The following is a 16,796-nucleotide window of genomic DNA, read 5'->3' on the forward strand; positions in this document are numbered from 1 at the left end:
AATGTGCAATGTTTTCCCTGGATTAAAATACACCTGTAGTTTTCTGAAGAGGAAACAGATGTTCAAGTGAGAAAGGAAAGCGCTTTAAACCAGTCCGATGATGAGATGCAGAGTTTATTTCTCCTGGAAGAGCACAGACTCAAAACACAGGTGATAAACTACACACAGGTGTCTACGGGGAGAGCAGAAGGGAAGTCAGGTCGAAGTGCAGGCGACATGCAAGGAAGGCCGCGGCTTCTCCCGGCTTCACGTCCGCCGGCTGTCTCCGTGGGGAGGGCGCCGGGAGCCCGGCCCGCAGAGCCAGTCCCCAAAGCGCCAGTACCCCACGGGTACAGAGCCAGAGACTAATGCCGCCCTGGGTCCCCACGGAGATGCGGCTGCAGGTCCGACAGGACCCAGTCCTGGGGCAGGACTCAGACCAGAGGGGGCCTCCCGCCACCCCCAACAGCAGCCACAGCTAGTGTCTGCACACCACGGAGCCCGCCGGCGAGGACGGCGGCACCAGGGGCTCCACGGGCACATGCCTGCGCGGACAAGGCTCCTCCCCTACACCTCGGGGCCGGGGACACAGGCCGTGGCCCTAGTGCGGGGCGGGAGCCCCTGTCCCAGGAGGCCGGGGGCCTCGCTTCACCTGCTGACACTCACGCGGCTAAGGAACAGCCCCACCGCCAGCCCTTCTGCTCACCGTGACGCGTTTGTGCCTCCGCCTGGAGGATCGCCTGTGACTACCCGGGGTCAGGCAACCCCGTGGGGATCCCGGCGCCCAGCACGCAGGGCCCCCACCTGCCGTCTGACCGATGGGCAGAGGGTGAACACCCCTCCCTGCAGGGTCAGCGCAGCCCTCCTGCTCTAAATCACACGGGCTTCACCCACTTGCTCAAGACAAACACTGTTTTTTTCAGCCTTGAGATTAAAATACTAAAAACGGTAGCTATCCAGATTGTAATAAAAGTAACACATACATTTTGCAGAAATTCCCAGGGCCTTGCTTGGTGGCGTTACTGCCGGGGACCCAGGGAAAGGCGGCGGGAGGGCACCGCCAGGCCCAGTGCGGGCGCCGCTCACGAGCGTCACACCACAGGGGGACACCCCCCCTCCGGGCCCCCCGCCGCCCATCCTGGCCACACTCTGACCTCAGCGGCCGCCGGGTCCTTTTAGAGAAGGCAGAGGTCGCCACGACCAACACAGTACCCGAGGAGGCCGGCACGCTGAAACCTCCTCAGAGGGATTAAGGGGCGGAGGGGGTAACTTTCCACCGCTGGCGCTTTCTAACTGGGCGGACAGCAGCGGGCAGGCGACCCCGGCGGGCGGGCAGGCAGGAGCGGGGTCAGAGAGGAGCAGGGGCGTCATGCCCAGAGGTACCTGGTCTCGGAGGCGCGGCCGAGGCCGGCGGGGTGGGGGGCGGCGGCAGGAACGTGCTGCTCGGGCTGCTGATGTGCCCCTCCCCCGTGAGCGTCAGGTCGGCCCCGTGCTCGCCCTCCACGGTCTGGACGCCCCTGGCCTCCACCGCCTGCGCCGGGGGGCTGGGGGTCCCGGGGGCGCAGAGAGGCGGGCTGTCGGCCGAGCCAGGGCTGGTGGCCGGGCTCTCGCAGGGCCGGGGAGCGCTCTCCTCGCCGTGGCCTGTCGCGGGTCTCGTGCAGAAGGCCTTGGGGGCGGCCGACGGGGAGAGGGCGAGCCCCGGGGGGCCAGGCGGCAGACGCAGGAACTCGGGCAGCACCAGGTCCTCCTTCCTCAGCAGCCCGCGCTGGTCATCTGCCCTGTTGCTCTGAGCTTTGGAAATGAGCTCAAAAAACTCTGTGGGAAGAAAACCCACGTTGACCAAGCGTTAGCGCGTCTACCCTCCGGCCCGCACAGCAAGCGCGTCTGCAAAGCCCTGTCCCGCTGCCCCAGGCCCTCCCCCTTCCTCCTGTTCCCACCGGCACAGCCACAGGGAGGCCGCGGGCCACGCAGACAGCTCCGCTCCTCCCTGGACCGGCTCCGGGCCGCCGCGCCCGCGGCCCATGTCTGCGCTCCGCCCACGTTTGATGCCACCTCCTGAGCAGGAGGGAGGCCACTGACCAGGCACCACGGCCTGACACGGCCAGGAACCCCTGCGCCCGGAGCTGGGGAACCAGCCTAGAGCCGTGTGTGGGAGGCCTCTCGGGGGCACCACCCGGGGCAGAGGGCGGTCCTGATGGGGCCTGTGAGCAGCGCCCCGCCCTCGACCCCTCTCCCCGCCGCGCACCCCACCCCGGGAGCTCCACAGTCCCCCAGGCCGCCCCCTCCCGGCACCTCCGCCCTGCCGGGGACGTCCAGCTTCTTGGCTGGCTCCCCAGAGCTCTTCTCGTTCTTACCTGGGTGGATTCTCAGTTGTAACTCGAGTTCACCATCCAAAATAGATGGTGTCTACACTGAGCCTTCTCGAGGCTTAAGTTACACTCTGAGCTTCTGACCAGCAAGGAGCTTAAAAGCGCCAAATCTTAACGGCGCTCAGAAACGCGAGAACTTCAGAGCGGGCGTGTGTTTTACTCTGGCACGTGGCCGGACGCCACGGGGAGCTGTGACTAGCCCAGCTGACCTGCCCAGGAAGTGCTCCCCGGGTTACAGCTCAGGGCGCAGAACAGCTCCTAGAGCGTCTCTCTGTCACGAGCTTTCGGAAGAAAAGGAAGTCCCCCACGCCTCCTCTCCATCTCTCATGCCATCCTTCTTCTGTCCTGCAGGCCCGGGGGCGGCTCGGGCATCCGGCCCCCATGGCCGAACGCACAGCCTTTCCTCAGGGCCCCGACAGCGGAGGCCAGCGAGGCCCGGGCCCTCCCACCGGCCTCCTCCTGGCGAGGACCCTCAGGGACGTGGACCCTGGTCCCGAGCCCCCCTCTGAGCCGGGACCCGGCTGTGAGGGGGGACAGAGACCGCCTGCTGCAGCCCCACATGGGGGCTCCCTGACTCCTAGGGCCCGGCTCTCGGTCTGAAAACTGGGGCTTTAGTAGAGTTACACCGACAGCTGCAGACAGACACAGGGGCGAGTGCTCAGTGTGACGGGTCACGACCACCCCAATGTCAGTAACTCAGAGAAGCTTCTAGTGACTGGACTGGAAAACTGACACTGCATTCACGAAAAACGTGGAAGTTTTAAAAAGTACACATACCCTCTGCTTCGTCCAAATTAATTTTCTGATATTTTTTTTTCCCAATCTTTGCAATAGAGTCTTCTCTCTTTGAAAGCCGGGGATCCCTAGCATTCTTTCCATTTTCTCCTTTAATTTTAATAGAATTAGACTTGCCTAGTGTTCTTTCCTCTCCCTGCGTCAGAAGGAAAGTCAAAGTTCCACTCACATTTCAGACACATGACAACACAGTTCATCAGTTATATAAAAAGGGTCTTTGAAACACAGATTGCATTGATTCGGACTTCACATGCGTTGCAGAAACATCAATCGCAATGATAAAGATTCCAAAAGAATAGCACGTAAGGCACACCCACCCACCCAGCGATTCCCAGGCTAGCGGGAGTAGGCACCACAAAGGGACCCTAAGAAGACCCCCCCAACCCAGGGTGCAGGCCCAACCAGGGCAGAGAGCCGCTGGGGGCGCCTGCCCCTGAGCTTTGCAGGCGAGGAGCGAGGCGGGGTGAGGAGGGGAATTACCGTAGCCGAGTGATTTCTGGAGCTGGCATTTACAGCTGCGCTCTGTTTGATGGGCACACTTTTCTGTTTATCTGTGGACGCTGCACACAGTGACATAAGCTTTACAAAACCGCAGTGAACTGCAAATCCATCTCAACATTTAACATAATCACGTTTATACGTCTTTGAGATCAAAGCTGTACAGAAGCCAAAGGTATCAGAGGCCCCTTATCTGCATGCGCATTCAGGCCTGAGCACCCTTGCGGGGTCAAGGGACAGAGGACCAGCCTCCTCCGCCCGCCGCGTCTGGGCGAGGTGTGCGTGAGGGCGACGGGGAGAAGGCTCGAGGCTGACTGTGTCTACTGGGACTCTGTGGTCCCGTGCTGAGTGAAAGCGCCTTTCGGGTACTATTTGGCACGAACGTCTTTAGAAAGTAGGAGAGTCTCACATTTATTATGTATTTTCAGATACGGCCATTGCCCCAAGTCAGGGCTGCAGGCTGGCCCCTGCTGGCCCTCGTGGTCCACAGACCACCTCCCTGGCCCAGGATGGGCTGGCGGAGTCCCAGCCCTCCTGCCTGTGAGCAGCGTCCCAAACACGCTGCACGCACCTGCCCGCAGCTGTGCCTTCAGACTCACCTGTGCACAAGCGGGCCGGGAGGTCCGACCTTATCAGACCCTGGAGGGAGGTGCTGAGCATCCGGGCCCCGCTCAGGCCGCTCGCCCCCCGAGGCCAGTTACCGCGCAGGAGAAGCGCACACAGCATTCTCTAGAACCCAGATGGGCCCACAGGGGGACCAGGGGCAGGCACTGGAGCCCGAGGGCAGAAGGGCGACCGCAGCCCGGGTCACCCTTGGGGATGGAAACGAGTGATCGGTAGCCCATTTCAGAGCTGAGCCAGCCCGGGGAAGGGAGGGGGCGGCTCCTGACACGGCCACCTCCTCACCCTGTTCAGTAGACTCCAGAAGGCTCTCTCCAGGAGGCACGCCTCCGCTGCCCCCACCTGGGAGTGCAGGTCCCCGTCCCCAGGGCAGGGCTGCGGGGCTGAGGCAGCGTATGGGAAAGGGCCCTGTAAACCGCCGATTCCTTGTGCACTAGGCACAGGGGGCCCCAGCCCCCCACCTCAGCCACTGCTGGGCCGACATGGGGCAGCGACGCCCCAGGGTCCCAGGTCCCTTGTGCACAGGGATAGGGAGGCCTCCCAGGAAGAGAGCACTTTCCAGGGCATGCTGGACCCTCAGAGCGACCGCAGGGCGTTCGCAGGGCCTGCCGCCCCTTCTTACGGCAGAGAAGACGTGCAGGCGTCCCAGCGAGAGGCCCTCGTGCTCCTGGTCCCGGGGTCTCCTGCCCACAGACAGACGCCCAGCCACGGCTGGACTCGGCCATGGCAGGGGGTCGCCGGGCCCCGTGAGACCCTAAACCCAAGTGAGGCCATCTGCAGTGTCACTCTGAGACCACAGGGCAGCAGGGCTGGGAGCTTTCAGGGGGCCGGGCTCAGGGACCCAGGAGGCGGGAAGGACCAGGGAAGCGTCATCCTGCTCACCTTTCCCTCGGGAGGGGTCCTTCTCCTCCAAGATGACCCGCTGTCCGTCCAGACTCGAGATGGGGGCTCCGAGGTCCAGGGGCTCCTTCTCTCCACTCTAGAGGCAGAGATTGGCGCAATGAGCGGCTCACCCAGGCTGGAGCTTTCCGGAACAACTGCGTGTGGTCCATCTGCCAGCAGGACCATCCCAGGCTTGATGGAGTCACACGCCAGGTGACCCCAGGTCCTGTCACCTCGGCAGGGCCAGCCACAGACGCCTGACGTGCAATAACCAGGATCCCAAGCGCCAGCAGGCCTGCCCGGAACGCAGGCGCCGGGAGGAGACCGCCTGACAGGGCTGTCACCCAAGTGATGGCTGCTGGCAACACTGGGCCGAGTCGAAGACCCGGGGGGGTGGAGGAGCACTTGGTGGGTGCCGCTACCATCTGCGTCCACAAGTTTGGTGCTTTTAGGCGTTTAGTCGAGCTGGCCTAAGTCTCAGCATTACCTCCAACCTGGAGGAAGGGACCTCAAGCCCACCTCACTGGTCCCCAGTGCACTAGGAGGCGTGGGAGTAGAGGGGAGATGCCTCCCTGTGGGCAGGAAGCAGGCGCGTCTGAGGCCCAGGATCCTGCCCTTCTCTCCTGGGGAGACTAGCTTGCTGTTCAAGTCCCACATCCTCTGTCAAAAAAACAATCTGAACTTGTAGTCTGGCTCTTAAATTGCTAAGCTACCAAACGCGCAGACAGAGCTCCAGCCGAGTGGGGAACGGACCAAGGCTAGCAGGGTCCTGCCTGGCTCACGACTTCGCGGCCCACAGTTCACTAAGGAGGGTCAGGAGGAGGGTCCAAGGAAAGCCACATCCTCACAGCCCATCCACAGGACTCCCCGTACCACCCTCCCCGACTCTCCCGGCCCCGAGCCCTGAGGCAGCTGGACCACTCTTCCCGGTCAGGCCTCAGCAGCCCAGCGGGGAAGGAGCCCCAACCACTGGCCAGCCCTTTGGGACTGAAGCCCCCCAGCGACCCCATGAGCATGCTTCCGTGACTCACCCCACTTTACAGATGGGGAAACAGGCACGGGGACTAAGGATCGCTTAGGATCTCAACAGAGTACGAGCAGGGAGACCACATGGAACCCAGGCCACGTCCCTCTCCATTCGGCATATTCTAGACTCCAGGACGGCACCCCCACCCCGCAGCGTGCTGGGCGGAGGGCTTCGGGTTACCCTCGGGAAGTCTGAAAACAATTTAACTGGTCCTCTCGTTCACGTCAAAGTCTTGAACAATTATGGAGCCCGTTTCAGAGAAAATAAAAATCCTAAAAATACTTGAAATCGTAGCTCTGATAAAGTATATTTTCTAAAGAAAGGAGAACACAGGCCAATGGGTCGTAAGTCACCGCATCTCAAAGCAAACGTGTGGCGGTGCGGGACCGCCCTCCGGCTACAGGGGCGGGGGCTCCGCTCTCATCCCGCCTTCACCCATTCCCCGAGGAACCCGAACGCCGGAGAGAGCTGCCAGACCCACGGCCTGTGGGAAGCTGGACAGCCAAGCAGCGGATGCCCGACAGGCTGGTGCAGATCGGGTCACGCACGCCAGCGCGTGCCGTCATCTGATCAGATTTGCAAACGGCGGGAGGCTGCAAGGTTTTCATTTGTTTCCCTGGGCCAAAACCCCCAAATCTCAAATACCAACCCAAACCCCAGAGGGCACAACCACGGTACGAGTAAGCAGCAAGCATTTCCACCAAAGGGTGGGAAACCAGAGGGCAGCGGCCACGTCCTCCCCAGGGCCTGCTGGGTGGAGAAGCTGCACACAGGCGCTGGGTCGGCCCCACGGCGTCCTCCCGTTACACCAGCCACAGCTCGCTTCACGGACAACAGGGGCAAGCTGGGCCCCAGCAGGCAGCGCTGAGCTTGCGGGCGGCTCGGGGGCCCAGGGGCCCCGTGTCACTCACCAGCCTGGTCACTCACCAGCCGGGCCACCAGCTCGCTCAGGCGCAGGCCATACTTGGCCGCCACGGGCCGCAGCACCTCCGTGACTGGCTTGCTGGGCTTGGCCTTGAGTCCCACAGACCGGTTAATCGGCACCAGATCCAGCCTGGTTAGAGGGGGAGAAACAGGAGCACGTTTGCCACAAATACGCGGCAACTGTCACGTGGACGTTCCGTCTCAAGAGCAGAGCAGCGTGGCACCCACGGGGATCGCCAAGGCAGCCCCAGGTTCTGCACGAGAAGAGGGCCCACAGGGGGGCTTCTTTAGGGTCTCGCGGGGCTGAGCCAGGACTGTCACACCCGACAAGGAGCGGCCCCTCCCCACGGGTCGACCCTGCCCCGGGTGCAGCCCTGCCGTGGTCGCCGGCAGGCGGGGAGCGTGACCCTCTGGCCCCTGGGGTGCCTGGGGCCACGTGCGGCTGCCCCTCTGAGCTCGCAGCGGGGGTGTCGGCACTCCCAGCAGAGCGGAGGCCAGTGGGGCAAGTGGTCAGAAACAGCCTGCGGCTCTGGAAACGTCATGAAAACGGCAATTGCATTTCTCTTACCGAAATAAAGTGCGTTTTTCTAGGCGCAGGTCCCTAGACTCCAAGATGCTACTGTCCTGATGCAGCACCAGAGGCTACGGAACACACGAAAGGAAGAGAGACGGACGTCAGTGGGAGCCAGGGCGCACAGCTGCACGAAGCAAAGTGCAGCTTCAAACGCAGCCCACCACAGCTGGAGAGAAGGCCTCAGCTCTCTGACCGGCTGCTGTGAGCCCGCAGAGGGTTCTGCGCAGCGAGACTGAGCTCTCAGGACCCACCCCCGTCACACGCACGGTTCAGACGAGGAGCACAGAGCAGAGTCGGCCGCGAGGCCCAACACAGGCCAAGGCGGCAGGGAACCCGCACGTTTAGGTAAACACACGCAGATTGGCCGGCCCCCCTATCGGCAGGATCTCCCACAGGGCAGACGCCCCCAAAGGAAAGGCCCTCGGTCTCCGCAGCCCTGTACCTTGTCCCCGCCCACCAGGAAGAGGTCCACGGCAGCCCCGCTGATGCCATGTCGCTCGCAGAGCCCGGCCAGGACTTCCTTGATGGAGAGCCCCGCCCTGACGAGCACCACGCAGGCCGTCCCGTCGGGGAGCTGGATGCTGCAGTGCTTGGCGGCTTTGTCCTTCTCGGGCGCCAGGGTCCTGCAGGCCTCTGGCTGGGGGGGCAGGGAGACACGGGGGCGGGCGCAGGGTCAGGGAAAGTGCGGGGAGGCCCCGGGGAAGGGCCATCGTAGCTTGCACACGCCTGGGGGGCCCAGCAGTGCGGTTCCCTGTGCACACCCAGCTCCACAATGCAAACACGTTCCGACAGAGGCACAGTGCGCTGTGCACACACGGCCGCTAAGTTGTGGGGCTGCTAGTTAACTGAGAGAGCCACCCCCTCTCAACTACAGGCACCGTCCTTGCCGTCCCAGCCTCCAACCTCTGAGTCTAAACTTTTACAAGGGCCATGCTAACTAGCTTTCCTACTAGAATAGGATGGGCCTTCCCACTTCTGTTTTCAGGGGTCCAGTCTTGGCCTTCCTGACCCGGAAGCACATGGAGTCACCCTGCAGAGCCCACTGAGGCCATCTAGGGACCAGGAGTTGCCTCGCCCGTCTCTCAGCCTAGGAGCTGGGGACGGACAAAGCAGGCAACCTCTGCTGCTTCTGGTCACCTTTCTGGCTCTTTCTGCCCGACCTCGCAGGCCCAAGGCCTTTCCGAGAGGAATGGACGGACAGACAGCAGGTGGGCCGGAGGGAAGAGGCTGGGAGAGGGGGCGGGACGGCCGGGCCAAGGCTCAGAGGCAGCGGCACACACCTGAGGGTGTGAGGCCCCTCAGACCCTGGCCCCAGTTCACGAGGAGCGGGCGCGGGGAGGCTGGGTGTGAGGGGCACGGGGGAGTCTCAGCTCCTTCCTCCGCGGGGCTGCCGGGGGTGCGCCCTGCAGGCAGCCTGCAGCCTGGGGTGCCTTCTGCCCAGAGAACGCCCACCACCTCTGCCCGGCGCGGGGGATGTGGCCCCGCCCACCTGTCCCACTGCCAGGCCCTGCGGCGGGGGACACGCCTGCAGGATGGGGAAGCGAGCCTTCCAGAACAGCAGCACCTGCGACGTGATGTCTGCGCTGTGGCTGGACTAGGCAAGAGCGGGGAGGCGGCCCCTCCCCACTGCTCGGAGCAGGGCTCCGACGTGCTCGGGGCAGGAGCCGGACCAGGGGCCAGCCCGCGGCCGCGCTCCCCGTGGCAGACCTCTGGGTCCCTGAGTTACAGCACCGCTTCCTGGCTACAGACAGCTCCCCGCATGCCTCCTTCTAATGCCCGACTTGCCCTGGTTGTCACTTCCTTACCCCTCTGTCCTCCGAGGGTCTGAAAATCTCTTTCTCCCAAATATTACTTCAGAAAACTAGTTTGCAGGTGGTAGACTGATTGCAAAATGGCCCCAAATATGCCCTTCCCACAGACGCACGGGCAATAATAAATGATCTTTGTCTTAAGCCACTGGGTTTTGGGATGGTTTGTCAGGCAGCAATAGCTGACTGGTGCGTGGTCCACCCTCACGGCTCTAACTGGTATTGTTATAACTGAAGAAGAAATGACATTCTACACTCACTACTGCCTGACCATCTCAAGCGACTAGGAGGCCGGCAACAATAGGGTTTTCCAAAATTGCTATCAGACGACAGCTAACCAGCTAGCAGGTCAGCCCAGTGCCTCCTCCACCTAACTGGAAACTGGGCCAGACAAGCAACTCAGCGGGGCATGAGGAGAGAGCGCAGGGCCAGGCAGGACCCGGGCCCCCGGCCCGCAGCAGGGCCCGGCGGGGAAGAGCCCCGTCGGCACAGCCCCCAGCGCACAGGCAGAGACACGGGGGTGTCTGAGTTCACGGGACGTGCAGGTGCCGAGACCAAGAGGAGCACCTGCCCGCTCCCGTGGGCGTCCAGAGAAACGTGCCTGAACGGGAACAAAAGGTCTCAGAAATAAACCCAGAGATCTTCCTAGTGCTCAAGGGGTGCCCTCCCCATCCATCCAACAGCTCCTTTACGAGGGAAACGGCTTCGCGGGGACTCACCAGGTCCAGGCTCCCAGCCGAGGACATGGAGCCCTGCGACTCCCGGCGGCCCAGGCTTCCGTTGGCGTGCAGGGGGTCTGGAGGGGACACAGGGACTCAGAACACCCAACAGCACCAGCTTCACGCTTGCTCGCTTAATGCAGAAATGCAGAAACCCCCCGAGGGTGGTCATGTCCCCCACAGCCCCACACCTCCTTTAGGCTGAACAGACACACTCGAAGGACGGGAGCCAGGCTCGGAGGCCCTTCGGCGGCGCAGCCTCGCCCCGGCACACAGCCGGAGCCGGGAGCCCCCGCCCAGGCCGCGCTCTGCTCTGCTGGCGCCCGCGCGGCCCCCTGGCTCCTGCTGCCTCGTTGCAGGTCAAAACGCAAGCAAGCGCAGGGCCTCCCTGCCCTTCATTTAATCTGGAATTGTTATCTCAACATGTGGCTTCACGTGCCAGCCCGTTACGGCATCTTTTACCAACGGCTCACGTCCCGTCTTCCTGTGAAGTCCTGACAATCGCGCCACCCGATGTCACTGACTGAGCTAACTGTAATCTAAAAATCGCGAGAACTCTGACATAGAAAGGACCTTTAAAAACACAGGGCCTAGGGCCCCGATCATGCCGCTGTGCCGGGGCCTGCGGGTGGAGCAGGGGGCCTGATTACACGGAGGCCCCCAGGTCCCAATGACCCATCTGCCAAAAGCAACGGACTGCCAGGCGAGAGAGTCAGGATGCCTGGGGAGCGTCCTGGAGTCAGGACTTAGGGCCTTTCTGGGTGGCTCTCTAAAGATGTGCCGGGTATGGGGACCCCGGTCTCCTGGGGTCCCACGTGGGGACACAGACCTAGAGAGGCAGGCACTCCCCCATCTCCGGCCCTCGGGGGTCCCTGGCCGCACGGACGACACCGCTCCCACCCCCAGCTCCGGCTGCCCTTCCTTGTGGAAGAACAGCTGTACCGGCCGCCCCAGGCAGGGCCCCGGAGCCTCAGGGCACCGCAGAAGCCCACAGCCTCCCTACACTGCCCTCTGCAAAGCGGGCGTGAGCGCTGCCTGCGGCCGGCTCGAAGCAGGAGATAAACCCTCTGAAGCGCCTGGCACAGCACAGGCAGCACCTCCCTCAGGGGCTCCCTGTCCAAGCTCCCTCCATAAGCCGCCCAACCTAAACTTGGGGCCAGGTCTGGAGCCTGCAGGTTACTTCCCGGAAAATAACCCCTTTCCTGACAGTCTGTGGAGAAGAAAAGGCCGCCAAACCCTCCCGCGCGTGCTTCCGGCGCCCAGCGTGCGCCCCGTCCTTCTCTGCCCCGGCCCGCGGCCCAGGCTGCTACCGCTCCGCCCACCCCCCTCCCGGCGCGTCCCAGCCCCGTCCCTGTCCCTCTCACACTGTCTTCTCAGCCACATCCAAGAAAGAAACCAAGGCAGAGAGGATCTAGGATGGCAACCTTTAAAATTTACAATAATGAAATTACGATTTTGAAAATGCTTGGTACCCAAACTATGGTGTCACATTTCCTTAAAGAAATTACAAAAGCTCGTGTACCTCTCTGCACACGGCAGAAAAGCAAGAGGCTGTCTGGGTGGGCAGAGGGCAGGACACCTGTATATTCTGCTTTTCACTTGGCTGTATTTTCCAAATTTTCTACCAAGAGCACCCATTACTGCTCAAGCAAGAAGAGGGTGGTACCTGTGGGGCGCCCTAGCCTGGGGGGTTAGAATGCACCATGCCCCCCCTCAGAGGGCCCTAGAGCCCCCTGCTTCCCCAGTCAGGCCGCCCCAAAGGGCCACCTCACAAGCACAGCCCACACTTCCTCATCCATCCCTGAGAGGGCCTCGCCTCGCCCCCCCTCCCTCCCCCACCTGCACACGACAAACCACGAACCGTTTGGACGGTCGCCTTGGTCCTTCTTCTTCTGGGACCGCCCGGTGCTCCTGGTCCTTGACCAAGAGAAAAACGCTCCTTTTCGTTTCTTCTCGCTGTCCTCGTCCCCCAACTCTTCATTCAGGGACCGTCCTGATTTCGATATTCCACTCAACTGCCATCAAATGGAAAACGTTGTTAAAACAGTGTGAAGGTAATTTAATATCACACGAAGTGCATGGGAAAGGGAGCTGGAGCAGGCTGCCAAGACAGGTGCTCCGCAGGAGGGTCCAGGTCCCTCAAGGCCAGAGGCACAGCCCCGCCAGCCTCTCCAGAAATGGCAGTTGGAGCCCCCCGCCCCGACCAGAGCCTCAGACAAGACGCATGGGAGGTACGAGTGCTAAGAGGGCCTTGCATTCCCTGCGGGTGAGGGGATAAGCCAACAGGGGCGTCTGCTGTCATCTCTGCAGAACAGCTTTCATCTGGGGGGCCAGCGCGGCCGGCACGGGCACCTTCTTTGGTGTGGACGTGTTGGAGTGGTCGGAGCTGACGCTGTGCTTGGATGTGGGGCTGCTGGGAACCTGCTGCCCGTCGGGCAGCGGGCGGCCCTCCACCTCCGCCAGGATGCACTCTTGGTACAACGGGGATTTCAGAAAGCGAGTGTAGCTGTCGAACTTCATCAGGTTGAAGATCTGCCGAGGAAACACAGCGCTGTCCAGTGACACACGGAACTGGACACTTGGCCCCGAAGGTGCGGGGCGGCGCCGGGCCACACGCGCAGCAGGGCCTGTTCCCAAAGCCCCTCATCGCCCCTGGAGTCGTTGCCCAGGCTCCTTTATGTCTGATCACACTTCTCGTAACACGCCAGCCCTCGGTGGCCGCGATAACGATCAGCCAGTTCCAACAACCCACGTAAAGCCAGCGTCTGAGTGGCCTCAGGACAGCCAAGGTGCAATCTTGGAGAATCTTTACTTTGTTAAGTAAGAATGAAATCAAAGGCAACCGGAAACCGAAAGGAAGTGAGACCTGACTTGAACACACCTTCCTCCATTTTTTTAAACCTCATGCATATGACTCAGCAACATAAGTAACCTCTGCTAAGGCCAGTGGACATGTGCTCTAAAAAACATTAAGTCTAATGCACACGCTTCATCACGGTGATGTCCTAAAACCGAAAAAAATCCAAACATCTATCCATCTCCATGTATATCACCGTCCATGAACCTGTGATCACACACAGATGCACAAGGGAGAGCGTCAACAGTCAGGAACGCCGTGGTGGGGACGTCCTGCTCCAGGGCCCTGCTGAACCCTGGCTCTGAGATGGAGCCCAGGGGGCGGGGTGGGGCAGGGTAGGGGTGGGGGTCCCCCCGGCACTCTCCTCGCAGCCTGGTGCCTGCGGGGGCTGCTCTCCGGGACCCGAGTCCTCTGCCCGCGCCCCGGGCTGTCACCTGGAGCTGCTGCTCCTTGAACATGTCGGGGTGCGGGGCGCTGAGGGTGTCGTCTGCCAGCTGGGCCTGGCTGTCGATGTTGACCGGCGTGGTGGCTTTGCTGCTCAGGAACCTGCTGAAGATCTCGCGGGCCCTGTAGGAGAGCTGACGGGACAGCGCGTGAGTGGGACATGCAGACCACACACGTGTTTTCTGACACGCGTCCAGGCAATGGAGACACATTTTCCTGGGGCCTAGTAGATATCTCTTGCTTGGATACTAACTAACGGTACCAGCCAGTATGAAACTTTTCAATAAATCAGCTCCTCTCCGAGTCGTGTCAAAGCGCGATCTGAATGTTCCAAAGACCGGGGCTGTGCGGCTGCTACGGGGCATCCGGGTGCGGGCGGCGCGGGTGGCGTCACATGGCGTGGTCTCGCCAAAGGGGGAGGGAGCTCCGGGCAGCACGGAGCGTGAGGAGCCGAGAAGAGGCCCCCCTCTGAGGGAGGGGCACAGGCTGCCTCCGGGCAGGTCACGCCGCGGCTCAGCACCCACACCAGCGGGGGCTCAGCTGCCCCCACGCAGCCTGCAAGGGCGGCTGCACGGACAGGCATCCTTAGGACGCCCTTCTGCCCAGGATTTTCTCTTAAATCCGCTTCCACACGCGGAGTGGCAGCACATGTGCTGAAAGTTTTAGGGCCATTTACGCAAGCTATGTTTAGGCAAAATTAAATATCATATATATTAAGAAACATTCTGAAGAAGAATTTTTTTTAATCGTGTGAAAATATTTTTACACGGACTTTTCAAACTGCACTATGTGTGAACCTACGCTCAGATCACCCTGCCCTTTAACCACGCCCACTTCCCAGCCTGAAGAAACATACCTCTTTTTTGTCGTGTGCGGGAACATGATTAAAATATTCACAGGCCTGCCAGAATAAAATGTTTTCTTCACTGAATTCCTTCCTTAGAAAATCCTAAGAAAAACGCCATAGATTAACCTTCACACAATCCTCAGAAAAGGGTACGTCAGTAGTGGCGGTGGGACCTCCCTCCTCTTGTGCTCCTCTGTTTCATTATTCCTACTTTATTCTTATTTTCATCTTTCACAGAAACCAGGGGTTCCAAGCGCCTCTCCAGAATTTACCTGGGAGCAAACGTAAAAGCTGCCCTCGCTGGGACCACTTGGGCCTTCCCAGCTGCTTTCTTAGGGGCTGAGCATCCCTTCCTAGCAGCTGGCCCGGCTAGCAGGCAGCTGCTTCCAAGGGTTCACAAGAAGCTCTGATGCCCCTCACAGCAGACAGAGGCTCCCTCCAACCCCTGGGCCTGAGCGCCCGGGGTAGGAGCAGGAGGAGGAGACGTCTGCCCTGCCCAGCCCTGCTCCGGGGTCCGGCTGGAGGAGGTGCCCGCTGCCCGTCAGACTCACGGAAAAGTAGCGAACTCCGAGCGGGTCCTGCAGAAGCCGCTCGAAGGACACGGCCCAGCTGGCAACCCTCCGCTCACGCAGGCGCCGGCAGCTCTGCACGCTGGGGAGGCTGGCATTGCTGCTCAGGCTGTGGTTGCTCACGCAGTCCTTCAGGTCGGCGCCGTTCAGCTCTGCGGGGCCAGCACAGACCTCACTCACCTGCGGGCCTGTACCCCTCCTGCCCACGGGGCCCTCACCATCTGTCTTCTACAGGAGGTGCGTTCAGCCGACACAGTGCGGCGAGTGCCCTCACCGTGGCCACATCGTTCTGGGCACCCTGGGTACTGGGCCGAGTGGGAACGAGACCGAACCCACCTCCTGAGGCCACGCACGCGCACACCCGACAAGGATGCTCGTCACAGGTCGCGGCCGCCCTGGCCGCGGGCACGGCAGGGGCTCCGAGTGAGTCCACCTGAGGTCGGGACGGGCCAGGAGCCAGGGCTGGGTGACGGGCGGGCTGAGCAGAGAGAAAGGGGCACCGGTGGGGTTCCCAGGACCCGGAGAAACACGCACTGTCGCTAAGTGCACCGCAGTGCCCAGGCAGGGAGCTGAGGACCAGGGTACACAGAACCACCTGGAACTGCTCTGCTTAGACTCCGACACACAAAACTTCCCCACGAGAACAGCTCTCGGTTTTGTGTGTATGTGACCGGAAACCCACTCCTCAACGCGTGCTGACACACTCAGAGGCAGGCACATGCTCACACACACAGCCTGACACACTCAGAGGCAGGCACACGCTCACACACGCTCACGCACGCACCCTGACACGCTCACAGGCAGGCACACGCTCACACACGCACCCTGACACACTCAGAGGCAGGCACACGCTCACACACGCACCCTGACACGCTCAGAGGCAGGCACACGCTCACACACGCTCACGCACGCACCCTGACACGCTCACAGGCAGGCACACGCTCACACACGCACCCTGACACACTCAGAGGCAGGCACACGCTCACACACGCTCACGCACGCACCCTGACACACTCACAGGTAGGCATACGCTCACACACGCTCACGCACGCACCCTGACACGCTCACAGGTAGGCACACGCTCACACACGCACCCTGACACACTCAGAGGCCGGCACACGCTCACACACGCACCCTGACACGCTCACAGGCAGGCACACGCTCACACACGCACCCTGACACACTCAGAGGCAGGCACACGCTCACACACGCACCCTGACACACTCACAGGTAGGCACACGCTCACACACGCTCACGCACGCACCCTGACACACTCACAGGTAGGCACACGCTCACACACACACCCTGACACACTCAGAGGCAGGCACACGCTCTCACACACACCCTGACACGCTCACAGGCAGGCACACACTCACACTCTCCTCCTCTCTCTCCTTGGGGCTGGGGTCCTGGAAGACCCCACGTCTTCACGTATGATTTGTGTCCAGTAACCGGGGCAACAAAGCACTAAACACCACAGACACCCATCCCCCCCAAATTAACCTCTCCTCCCAACACACTTCCCAATACACGTTCTATTAGAACCAGACAAACTGAGTGTAAAGGTTCATGTGGAAAACTAAACACGAAATGCTGGAAAACTACACAAAACAAAGCACGGAGGCAGGGCCAGCCCCACCCAACGTGATACACGTCGCACACCTGCATCCTGAACGATGCCGCTGCAGAAGCAGACGCGCCACTGGGACAGGACACAAGCGGATCACTCGATACATGTGCTACAGGGTCAACCGTGACCAGCTGGAGAGTGACCAAGTTGGGGGTCTTGCAATACGCACTAGAATAAATGCCACACGGACCAAAGATTTAAACGTAAACAGTGGAGTCGGAGAAATACTAGAAGAAAGCACGGGACAGTTCTC

General features: G+C 61.4%; 1 protein-coding gene across 9 annotated transcripts in view; it reads right to left on the bottom strand.

Moving 5' to 3' along the window:
• RGS12 (regulator of G protein signaling 12) overlaps positions 1-16,796 on the bottom strand; it is a 121,703-nt gene that overhangs the window by 7,126 nt on the left and 97,781 nt on the right. For 6 of the 9 annotated variants that reach the window (XM_068543505.1, XM_068543506.1, XM_068543504.1 and 3 more), the window contains 13 exons: positions 14,896-15,065; positions 14,354-14,446; positions 13,488-13,631; positions 12,549-12,728; positions 12,058-12,211; positions 10,197-10,273; positions 8,112-8,306; positions 7,664-7,737; positions 7,099-7,225; positions 5,145-5,241; positions 3,624-3,703; positions 3,126-3,279; positions 1,363-1,794 (listed from right to left, as the gene is read on the bottom strand). In XM_068543505.1, the coding sequence (XP_068399606.1) occupies positions 1,363-1,794; positions 3,126-3,279; positions 3,624-3,703; positions 5,145-5,241; positions 7,099-7,225; positions 7,664-7,737; positions 8,112-8,306; positions 10,197-10,273; positions 12,058-12,211; positions 12,549-12,728; positions 13,488-13,631; positions 14,354-14,446; positions 14,896-15,065 (1,977 nt within the window). Of the gene's footprint in view, positions 1-1,362; positions 1,795-3,125; positions 3,280-3,623; positions 3,704-5,144; positions 5,242-7,098; positions 7,226-7,663; positions 7,738-8,111; positions 8,307-10,196; positions 10,274-12,057; positions 12,212-12,548; positions 12,729-13,487; positions 13,632-14,353; positions 14,447-14,895; positions 15,066-15,249; positions 15,392-16,796 lie in introns of those variants that run through there. The other 3 variants (XM_068543510.1, XM_068543508.1, XM_068543509.1) reach the window with 3 other exon arrangements.

The sequence above is a fragment of the Eschrichtius robustus genome, chromosome 4, assembly GCF_028021215.1.
Source record: "Eschrichtius robustus isolate mEscRob2 chromosome 4, mEscRob2.pri, whole genome shotgun sequence".
Lineage (NCBI taxonomy): Eukaryota > Metazoa > Chordata > Mammalia > Artiodactyla > Eschrichtiidae > Eschrichtius > Eschrichtius robustus.